We start from the raw sequence: 10630 nt of genomic DNA, 5'->3' as shown, positions 1-10630 counted from the left end.
ATAAACCCAGGAGCAGATGTTCAGGGGATGATGAAGAAGGAATTGGTAAGCTGAGGGTTAGTTCTCGAGCCCAGAGTGTAGCAGATAGCAGGATGGTGGTACAGTCTCCAGGCTATTTTAAGGCAGCAGTCTTAGCTCAACCTTTATACGGCTCACACAGGCCAGGTGGTTTTACTGCACTGAAAGAATGTAGGGCTTGAGGGCGTGCAGTAAGACAGGGGTGGCAGACCAGTGCCCGGAATTGCTTTGGGCTCTTCAAAGTCATCACTTGGCACCAAGCATCTCCACCCTCTACCCATCTCACTGGGCCCTTGCCAAAGGTTTGTTATTATTATTACTATTATTACTTTACTATTACTATTATTAATTTTAAGTCGTGTGTGTGTGTGTGTGTGTGTGTGTGTGTGTGTGTGTGTAAATGCTTTCAGAGGCCAAACTTGCAAAGGCCAGAGGTGTCTGATTCCCTGAAGATGGAGATGAGAGTGACTGTGACCCACTTGGGGTGGGTTCTGGGAACCAAACTCAGAATATTCTAGAATAGCAGCACATGCTCTTACTGGGCCTCCAGGGTTGAACCAAGTGTTTCTGATGAAGCCCAGCAAAGCTGTGTTAGAGAAAAGCAAGTCAGATAGTCTGAACAGCATCCATAGTAACAGGCATGGGGGCCTGGGGGCCAGATGATCTCCAGGCACAGACCCTCATGTCTAAAGTTTCCCAAATCCTATGGATCCATGCCAGAGCAGATGTCTGTCCTGTACTCCAAAGCCAGCATGTCTGTGCTTCTAGATGTGTCCCAGTCAACTACAACAGCTTCATCTTCACATAGAAGATGCTCAGCACTAGAGGTGAGAATCATGAATGCTACTGCAAAATGCTCTGAGCTCAAGGGGAGGGAAGGCTGAGGGACAGATGGCCACACATTCATACACATTCAACACAGCACTGCCTGCTCGGAGCTAGCTGCAGGCTGGAAGATGGCTCTGTCAGAAAAGAAAGACATGCACGCACGAGGACCTGTCTTCAATCCTTGAAGAAGAAAGACTCCTCCAGGCTGTTCTCTGGCCACCACATGTGCATGGGCACACAGCAGAGAGAGGGAGCAAAAGCAAGCACACTGACAGATGCTTGTAATCCCAGCTCTGCAGAGGCGGAGGCTGGCCAGCCCCTTGGCTTATTAAGCAGCCAGCCCTCCTTGCATGCTCCAAGCCAGGGAGAGACCTGTCTCAAAAACTAAGATGGATGACAGTATAGCACCTGAGGAACCACACCAAAGACTGACATCTAGCCTACACACACACACACACACACACACACAGACACCCAAAGAGACACACACATACACACATATACAGATACATACATACAAGCATATATACACAAACAACAAATGAGAAAATTAAAACAAACTAAAGAGAAAACCAATGAAAACAAAACAAAAATTATCAATCAAGCATGCACAAACATGTAGTATGTTTGAGTTGAACAACTATTTTATACACACATATATTTATACATGCACATATATACATACACACAAAACCACACACATACATACAAATATATGTACATACAAACACACACATACACACATACATACATACACACACACATGTACACACATATACAGACACACACACACACACTCAAAAGAAACCTAACAGGCAGATATGGAGTCATCCTGGAAACATACCCAGAAACAGTTCATCCCAAATATCCATTCCTGACTGTTCTCAATTTTCAGATCTTCTCTCTGCCAAGGATATGGAAATGAGCCTTTCTTCACAGTTCCAGATATTTCTTGATCGACCTTCATCCTCGTGTGTCATCTTAGGCAAGGTCTCCCTATGTCGTATCTTGACCTCTTCAAAATTCCTTACCTGCACCAGGGTGTCTGGCGAGCTGTGTGCTCTGATCTTTCACCAGAGCTGTCCTAAGCTCTCTAGCTTAGCCACGGACTTCAACTGTAACGTTGGTTAGTTGCACTTGCCTGAGAGATAACAGAAGCAGAACATCATGGTAGAATTCTCCATGCTCTGATCACTGGAGGATTCCAGGAAGGGATCCTCCCCTGCGGCACGCCTCCAGCTCCTCCTCCAGCTCCTCCTCCAGCTCCTCCTCCAGCTCCTCTTCCAGCTCCTCCTCCAGCTCCTCCCCTGCGCCACGCCTCCAGCTCCTCCTCTAGCCCCTCACTAGGCGGAGCCTGGATTTACTCATACGTTTTTATCCTGTTGTGAGACTCCAGGAGGCCACCAAACAGTTGCAGTGTGATGTAAAATTATCCCAGTGGGATCCTTTACCAAATCTTCCGTAGACAGTGATGCACCTCGGGGATGGGGACTTCAAATGTATCAGCAACTTCAGATTTCATCCTTGTGGGGCTCTTCAGCTACACAGGGCCCCATCTTGTTTTGTTCTTCCTCGTGGCCACCATGTTCATCATAGGCCTGCTAGGCAACACCATCCTGATTTTCCTGATTGCCACAGACTCCAAGCTCCACACACCCATGTACTTCCTGCTCAGCCAACTCTCGCTTCTGGATGTTGGCTTCCCACTGGTCACCATCCCCAAAATGGTGGCCGAGTTTCTACAAGGAGAGAATGTCATAACCTTTGGGGGATGTGCCACCCAGATGTTCTTCCTCATGCTCATGGGTGTCTCTGAGGGCGTCCTTCTGTCTCTCATGTCGTATGACCGCTATGTGGCCGTATGCCACCCCCTGCATTACCAGGTGCTCATGAGAAGCCAAGTGTGTCTAGTGATGGTGGGCGCATCCTGGTTCTCAGGTGCCTTGGTGGCCTCCATCCAGACCTCCATCACCCTCCAGTTCCCCTTCTGTGCCTCGCACACCGTGGACCACTTCTTCTGTGAGCTGCCAGCTCTCCTCAAGCTGTCATGTGCAGACACATCAGCCTATGAGTTGGCGCTCTCCGTCTCTGGGGTGCTAATCTTATTGCTGCCCCTGTCTCTCATCTTCACCTCCTATGGCCATGTTTTAGGGGCTGTACTGCTCATGCGCTCAGCTGAAGCTAGACAGAAGGCTTTTACCACGTGCTCCTCACACGTGGCTGTAGTGGGTCTCTTTTACGGGGCAGCCGTATTCATGTACATGGTCCCGGGCAGCTATCACAGCCCACAACAGGACAATGTGGTATCCCTCTTCTACAGCCTCATCACCCCCACCCTCAACCCTCTCATCTACAGCTTGAGAAACAAAGAGGTTCGAATGTCCTTGGTCAAGGTCATGGGCAGGTCTGACTTCAGGGAGAAGCAATAATGTTCTGAGATCTTGGCTTTCTCTAGGATCCTCCTTTATGGCTGGACACATGCAAGGTTCAAGGCCGCCGGCCAGCTGTCTCCACTGGCCAGGATGCACTTCTCACTTCTGTGTGAAAACCTTGGGGTGGATGCCTGTCATCTCTGCACTAGGACAAGGGAGGCTAAAGCAGGAAAGTTACCTCAATTTTTCAACCAGCATGGGATACATAACAAGACCTTGCCTCAAAAAAATTTTTTTAAATAGGGGAAGGGCAGATGGCTCAGGTGTTTAGGGAGAGCACTTGCTGCCCTTCCAGAAAACCTAAAATTGGTTCCTAGCACCCATGTCTCACAGCTCACAGCCTGTAACTCCAGCTCAAGGAGATCCAATGCCCTCTGCTCCAATGGAGAGCCAAAGGCCTCCTCGAGCACCCACATACATATGGCATATACACAAAGAGACATATAAAGAAATGTTTTGTAAGTCATTTAAATAAGAGGGCAGGTTTTCTAGACATGCCAATCATAGGGGAGGTAGAGGCAGGAGGATTGGGATTTCACAGTCAGCCTTCAGAGATGGCTGCTGTCCTTAAGTGCTTGCCACACAAACCAGAGACATGTGTTCAGATTCCCAGAGCCACATGCAATACCAGCCTCCAAAGGCACAGACAGGCTCCCCAGGCAGGATGGCTAGCTAGACCAACCACATCAGCGGTCTCTGAGTTTTACTGAAAGACCCTGACTCAAAGGATAAGATGACTTCAGCCTCTGACCTCCACACGTGCATGCACCCACACATGCAAAACCACACATTCACACATGAAAAAATAGAAAAAATGAGAACTACAAATGTAAAAGCAATTCAAGGAAGCCCATGCAGTGGATTCCAGCACTTGAGAGACAGAGTCAGGTTCTGTGAGTTCAAGGCCATCCTGGTTTACAGAGGGAGTTTCAGGACAACCAGGGTTACACAAAGAAACCCTACCTTAAAAGAATGAAACCAAACCAAAAAAGGTAATTCAAGGTCATTCTTAGGGACTTATTGAGTTGAAGCCAACCTAGGCTACATGAGATAACTTCTAAAAAGAAAAAAAAAAAGCCATTGATTGATGAGGCTCTTCAGTCTTGTATTCATATAACAGCGAACCAAAATAAAACTCCTTTCCTTCTAACTTGTCAGTCTATGGCATTGTCATAGGAACAGAAAGCAAACAGAAGTAGCTACCTGTGGCCAACCTGCCTTTACTCCATGACATTTTTGCACAGCCTGGGAGGGATTGTTATCTGGTGACTTCCTCCAAACTGGAACATCCCTTTCTAGAGGAAGGATGGAAGGCCCATATCACTCAGGAAATAAAACGCATGAGTCTCAGGAAACTCCTCAAATTTACAGGATTTACAACGCCTCTCCCTCAAGGGTATAAACCAGTAAGAACCTCGGGGGTGGAGACTCTGGGGTGGAGCTGCCTGCAAGTTGTGCAGCTTTTGTGAGTTGCCACCCATCCTATGATGAGCTTTGGTGGCTCCCTTTGAGTCACCCCAATGAACTCACTGGTTCTCTAAGCCATACTGGGTAGAGTAATTTCTTTGATCTGTGGTCAGTGCCTGTCCAGAGTAAACAAACCTTTATTCGCTTGTCTCCTGATGATCAGAGACAACAGGAATCCAGGGAGCAAAGGTGCAGGTAATATCTCAGCAAAATGGTAAACGCTGGAACCTTCAGGACGGCTGCTAAGGCTGTGGAAAAGAGCTCTAAAGACATGAGTTCAAAAATATATAGTTTCTCAGCTATGCAAAAATATAAGGATGCAATATGAATTGTATAAGGGGCTTCACAGATCTAAAGGAACAGAGGCAGCTTTACTATGAGTCAACTGTCAGAAAGATTCTAAGTAAGGAAATAAAGTGGTGATCTAAGGACAGGATCCCACCCAGCTGAGTTTTTTGTTTATGCTTACAATGGCAGACAGATTCCTGAGTTCAGGGTGGGCCTGGGACAAAACAAGGTTAGGGCCAGGTGTGGTAGAAATAGTAATTTCGGGACAGGGTCCCACTCAGCTAGCCTATTGTTTGTGCTTAACAGAAGCAGGAGGATCTCTGAATTCTTTTGCAATGTTAAAATAAAATGTGTGCTTGCTATTTCCTAAGAATTAAGAAGTCACAGGATGCTGATTCATAAGATAATCAAAAGGAAACCTGGAGTAAATGACTAGATTGATATGTAAAATAAGATACAAGCTTTATGATCTGCAGGAGGTGAGCTGTCCAGAGAGAACTATCTCGAGCAGAACACAGAAAAAGAGCGCTGTCTGGAGATCTCCAGAGAAAGCGGGCTTGAAAGCTGTCTTGAGCAGAACACAGCCTGTCAGCTTGGCCCCACAATTTGACTTTGAGTCATTTGTTTTGCCACTTTCAGACACTCTTCCTCAGAACCCCTTTCCAAGCCAAGGCTAGTCCTTTGCAGAAATCTAAATATATTTGTTTTTCAATTGCTTATTACTTATTTAGTCTGTGGCCAGAGGACAACTTGAGGTAGTCAGTTCTTTCTTCCCACTATGTTGATTCTAGGGATCAAAATCAAGTCAGCCTTGATGGCAAGCACCTTGCCTAATGTTCTCAAGTATTCACTGTCATGAAAGCTCAAGGAAGGTGGAGTTCCTCGGGTGACAGACACGAGACACACGGTCCTGGTTAGTTTCTGTTAACTTGACACAAGCTAGGGTTGTCTGAGAGGAGGGAACCACAGCTAAGAAAACGCATCCGTAAGATGCACAAGCCTGTGGGGGGTTCTTAATTGATGATTGATGTGGGAGGACCATACCAATCCTGGGCTGATGGTCCTGGGTGCTATAAGAAGAAAGCAGGCTGAGCAAACCACGGGGCGCAAGCTAGTAAGCAGCACCCCTCCATGGCCTCTCCATGAGCTTCTGCCTCCAGGTTCCTCCTTTTAAGTGTGATTCAGGATATGTAAATAAAATTAATCCTTTTCTCTCCAAGTTCCGTTAGGTCATGGTGTTCTAATCATAGCATTAGAAAGCAAACTAAGCAGCTATATGGACCCAACCAGAAGTGAATGTCCACACCAGTCTTCCAAGTCCTGAAGTAGCTTAAGGGAGGGATGTGGAGAGTTCTAAGACAGCCCAAGCTACATAGCCAGATCCTACCTACAATAAAACATAATCAAGCAACTCTGCCATGGTGGCACGGCTGTCATTACACAACCAAAGAGGTTGAGGCAGGAGAAGAGTCAGGCCAGACTAGCCCGAGCTGCACAGTGATATCCTATCTCACAGAGTAGCAGGCAGAAGGGACGTCTATAATATGACATGAACACACTGACATATGCCTTGAACCACTACTCCATAAAATCTTGACTAATTTGGAAATGATAGTGGCTAGGTGTGTGGGTGGGGGGTGGTCCGTAGAAGAGTGTTTGTATGTAAGGTGTCTTGGGTTCATCAGCTGCACAGGAAACGGAGAGGGAAGGGAGTGAGAAGAGAAGCAAGGAAAAGATGGAGAAAGGAGAGATAAGTAGACGTAAGAGGGAAGAAGGGGAGAGGAAGGGGAGAGGAGGGAAAATGAAAAAGAAGAGGGAACCCATAGGTCGGAATAGGGAAAGGTTGAAGCAGTAGGGCTCTGTGCTGTACTTCTCACTGAGGCCGCTAGGAGGCGCTGCGCCTCCTCTAAGCTGCGCAGCCAAGAGCTGTGGCTCAAACCAAGAGGTGATACCTGAAGGTCCAAAACTCTGGACACCCAGAGAGAAAGGTTTAAAGCCAAGCAAGTCGGTGTTTCACAACATCAAAGCATGCGACAAAATTAAAATTCATGAAAGTGTTGAAAGCTTTTTAGAGTCTATTCAACTGTTGGTATCTTCATTTGGTGGGGGCAGGCAGGCCTCCAGATCTCAGGGCTGGTGGGCAGATAAGTGCCAGCATGTCTAGCTGTTCTAATGCCTGCCTTCCCTCCTTCCTTCCTTCCTTCCTTCCTTCCTTCCTTCCTTCCTTCCTTCCTTCCTTCCTTCCTTTTTTCCTTCCGTCTTTTCTTCCTTTCTTTCTTCTTTCCCTCCCTCCCTCTCTTCTTTCTTTCTTTCTTTCTTTCTTTCTTTCTTTCTTTCCTTCCTTCTTTCTGAAAAAGAATTGTTGTGCTGCACTCAGGAGGCAGAGGCAGGCAGATCCACAGCTACACAGAAAACTCTGCCTCGAAAAACAAAAACAAAGAATTGTTTTATTCTCCCATGTGTGTCCGTGTGTTTGTCTGCGGGGTGGGGCTTGTGTGTGTTTTTTTCTCCCATGTGTGTCTGTGTGTTTGTCTGTGGGGTGGGGCTTGTGTGTGTTTTTTTCTCCCATGTGTGTCTGTGTGTTTGTCTGTGGGGTGGGGCTTGTGTGTGTATTTTTCTCCCATGTGTGTCCGTGTGTTTGTCTGCGGGGTGGGGCTTGTGTGTGTGTATGTAGTGCTCTCCAAGTCCAAGCAGGAGTAAGGGTTTACAGGCAGTTGTGAACCACCAGATGTGGGAGCTGGTAACTGAATTCAGATCCTCTGCAAGAGCAGAAAACTCTTCTTGCCCACTGAGCTGTCAACTCCAATCTCTCCCTCCCTCCTCCCTCCCCCAGCTCCCCCCCCACACACACACTGGAGCTGGAACCCAGCACCTCATGTATGCTAGGCGTGCTTGGGGCACTCCAGCACCTCATGTATGCTAGGCGTGCCTGCTTGGGGCACTCCAGCTGTTCATATGAGGTTAAGGTCCACTGGGGTCTTGAGCAGGACACACAGTGTTCAAGTCACAGCAGATCCAGCCGAAAGCTCCTGTGCTCCACTAGGAAGACATCAGAGCAGTTCCGAAGACTAGCATGTCCACCTCAGCAACAGCCCCTCTCCCACCAGCTCTGTCCCAGGCTTGAGTGCTGGGAGAGCAGAGAAAGCTCAGCCCCAAGATTGCGTGTGAGAAACTGCAGGAGTGAGCACAAGGAGCCACAGCAAACGCCTACAGTTCAGGTTTACAGAGGCCCAGAGCCAGGGAGATGGATCCCGGATGACACAGAGAGCTCAGCTTGCAGGAGATATGGAGGGACTTCAGCCTGAAAACCGGTGTCTCAGAAAGCATGGTTTAGAAGGGAAAGGGAGACCAGGAGTGGTCATAGACAAACTAGTGAGGTCAGTAGGAACCTGACCCCGCATAAGGTTGGGGTGCACCCCTCAGGGAGGGAAAGAGCTAACTGCTGCTGCTTTAGAAGTGAGTCGGGGAAGCAACATTCAAAGACTGGGATCAGACTAGAGGAAGAATGGAGCCTTCCTGCATGGGACTCCATCCCACTGAATGATATGAAAATGTCGCATGCCTGAACATATAGACAAAACAGAAATCATGCCTGCTACAGACTTTGTGTCCTTCACCCCAAAAAAGTTAATAAATAATATATGTGAAGGGTCTATTGCCCCCAGTGAGCGTTGGAAAGGCACAAAGCTATCTCAGGGTTTGAGCAGGTCTAATAGTGTCAAGGGAATTCCACTGAACCATGCTTTTCAAGGGGTCCCCAAAGAATCCTAGAGACGCTGGCACCACAGGTGTGAAGGGGAAACCTGGCCAGGAAGTGCAGTGCCCTTGGCCCCTAAGAAGCTGACTTGATAGGGACAGAACACAGAGCAATTAACTAGTTGGTCCTAACAAGACCCTGGGGAACAAGCCTGGCAGTGAGGACAGAGGGTGAGCTGTGCTCTGCCAAAGCCTTGGAGTCTTTTGTAGGGACAGAAAGCTGCCTCCACAAGTCACACACTATCCGGGATCCTTTCCCAAGAAGAGCTGGCTCACCTCCCACTCAGCATCCCACTGCCAGAAGCACACCTCTCATAGGTGAGTGAAGACAGATGATCCAGGCAGGGGAAAAAGAAAGGGGTCACACCGAGCAGTGGGTCGTGGAGGGTGTAGCCAAACCTACTGTGTGACCTTGGACAAGTGGCTTTGCCTTTCTGGGCCTCACTTAAGTTGTGTCTATTAAAAAAAAAAAAAACAGATGTAAGAAAATGGGCAGTTCTGCCAAGAAGTCAGTGTCTGGGTCCTGTGTGCCAGGGCTACTCCTGTTCTGTCCATTCTGAAACAAGGTCGTGGGTAGCCCTGGCTAATCTTGTCATCCTCCTGCTTCAGCCTTCTGAGTGTTGGAGTGGCAGATGAGCCCACCGTGCTCGGCTTGTCTAGGATGGTATTAAGAGGTTTGGAACAAGACAGACTGTGAAGTGTGGGGCCATTGATAGTTTCCAGTCCCCTCAGTATATGAATGGAGACAAAAGGCCTTACCCGGAATGCTGAGTGTGATGAAGGGGCCTCCATCCATTCCTTGTCATGGTCTTCTGTGTAAGAAGCTTCTCACGATGAACACTAGCTGCCAACTACCAGCAGAAGGCTCACCAGAAGCCAGGCCCACAGGAAGACCAGGCCCGCAGGAAGACCAGGCCCGCAGGAAGACCAGGCCCACAGGAAGACCAGGCCCGCAGGAAGCCAGTGCAAGATTTTCTACGGAGCAGAGGCAGCTCCTCTCATCTTGACCAGACACATTGTAGAGATCAAGCCTGGTACCAAAGACCCCAGTGAAGGGACAGAGCTGAGAGTCAGTGGAGACAAGCTGAAGGGCAATGGGAGGAGGAAGCCTGAGTGTGGAGACCCACGGCTGTTGTCCCAATGTACAGGATGCTGAGGCAGGATGCTGAATTCCAGACCAGCAAGCAGGGTGCCTGTATCCAGCAATAATAATAGTGATAATAATGTTATTTTAAAAAGGGAAAAGGAGGGAGGAGGAAGAAGAGGAAGGTGAAGAGAGAATGGAAAGGGAGAGGAGAAGAGGGAGATAAGCAGTGGACAGGATGGTCAGGACACTTCAGCAGCTACAGGCTGGCCACAGTCCACCCAGTGCCCTACCTGGACAGATGTCACTTCAGTGGGGCTGAGGCAGAGCGAGGGGATCCAGAATCAGGCCAAAGACTGACATAGGCGTGATGTCACTTGTAGGGACCGGAGCAAGCCCAGCCAGGATCAGCACGCCTAAGAGGAAGTAAGGGCCCTTGGGTTATAGGAGCAGTGGTCTTGAGCAGAGAATGGTGTTAGGGTCTGAAATTTACTAACCAACTGAGGCAGGGCTTAAAAGTGGGAATAGTGTGTGTGTGTGTGTGTGTGTGTGTGTGTGTGTGTGTGTGTGTGAGAGAGAGAGAGTATGTGTGTGTGTGTGCACACTTGTGTGCGTGCACACATGTGGGAGAGAGAATGTTAGAGAGAGAATGTATATGAGAGAGAACATGTGTGTGTGTGTGTGTGTGTGTGTGTGTGTGTGTGTGTGTGAGAGAGAGAGAGAGAGAGAGAGAGAGAGAGAGAGAGAGAGAGAGAGA

At 48.3% G+C, this 10630-nt stretch overlaps 2 protein-coding genes across 2 annotated transcripts in view; both read left to right on the top strand.

Moving 5' to 3' along the window:
* Window positions 1-2314: 2314 nt before the first annotated feature.
* On the top strand, window positions 2315-3318 carry LOC114639047 (olfactory receptor 2Z1-like). The gene has a single exon (XM_028787715.1). It carries the CDS (start codon window positions 2331-2333, stop codon window positions 3273-3275), a length of 945 nt encoding a protein of 314 aa, XP_028643548.1. The 5' UTR covers window positions 2315-2330; the 3' UTR covers window positions 3276-3318.
* Window positions 3319-8983: 5665 nt separating this feature from the next.
* The window catches only part of LOC114639086 (olfactory receptor 1361-like), a 5005-nt gene continuing 3358 nt past the window's right edge, over window positions 8984-10630 (top strand). Inside the window, exon 1 of the mRNA XM_028787770.1 lies at window positions 8984-9107. The gene's annotated coding sequence lies outside the window, so the exon portion shown is untranslated. The remainder of the gene's footprint in view (window positions 9108-10630) is intronic.

The sequence above is a fragment of the Grammomys surdaster genome, unplaced genomic scaffold, assembly GCF_004785775.1.
Source record: "Grammomys surdaster isolate TR1022 unplaced genomic scaffold, NIH_TR_1.0 125672, whole genome shotgun sequence".
NCBI lineage: Eukaryota > Metazoa > Chordata > Mammalia > Rodentia > Muridae > Grammomys > Grammomys surdaster.
The sequence above is the reverse complement of the archived record's forward strand: the minus strand, read 5'-3'. Positions and strand labels throughout refer to the sequence as shown.

Excerpts from the sequence above, each read along its gene's own strand:
- LOC114639047 (XM_028787715.1), top strand. The coding sequence starts at position 2,331 with ATGGGGACTTCAAATGTATCAGCAACTTCAGATTTCATCCTTGTGGGG.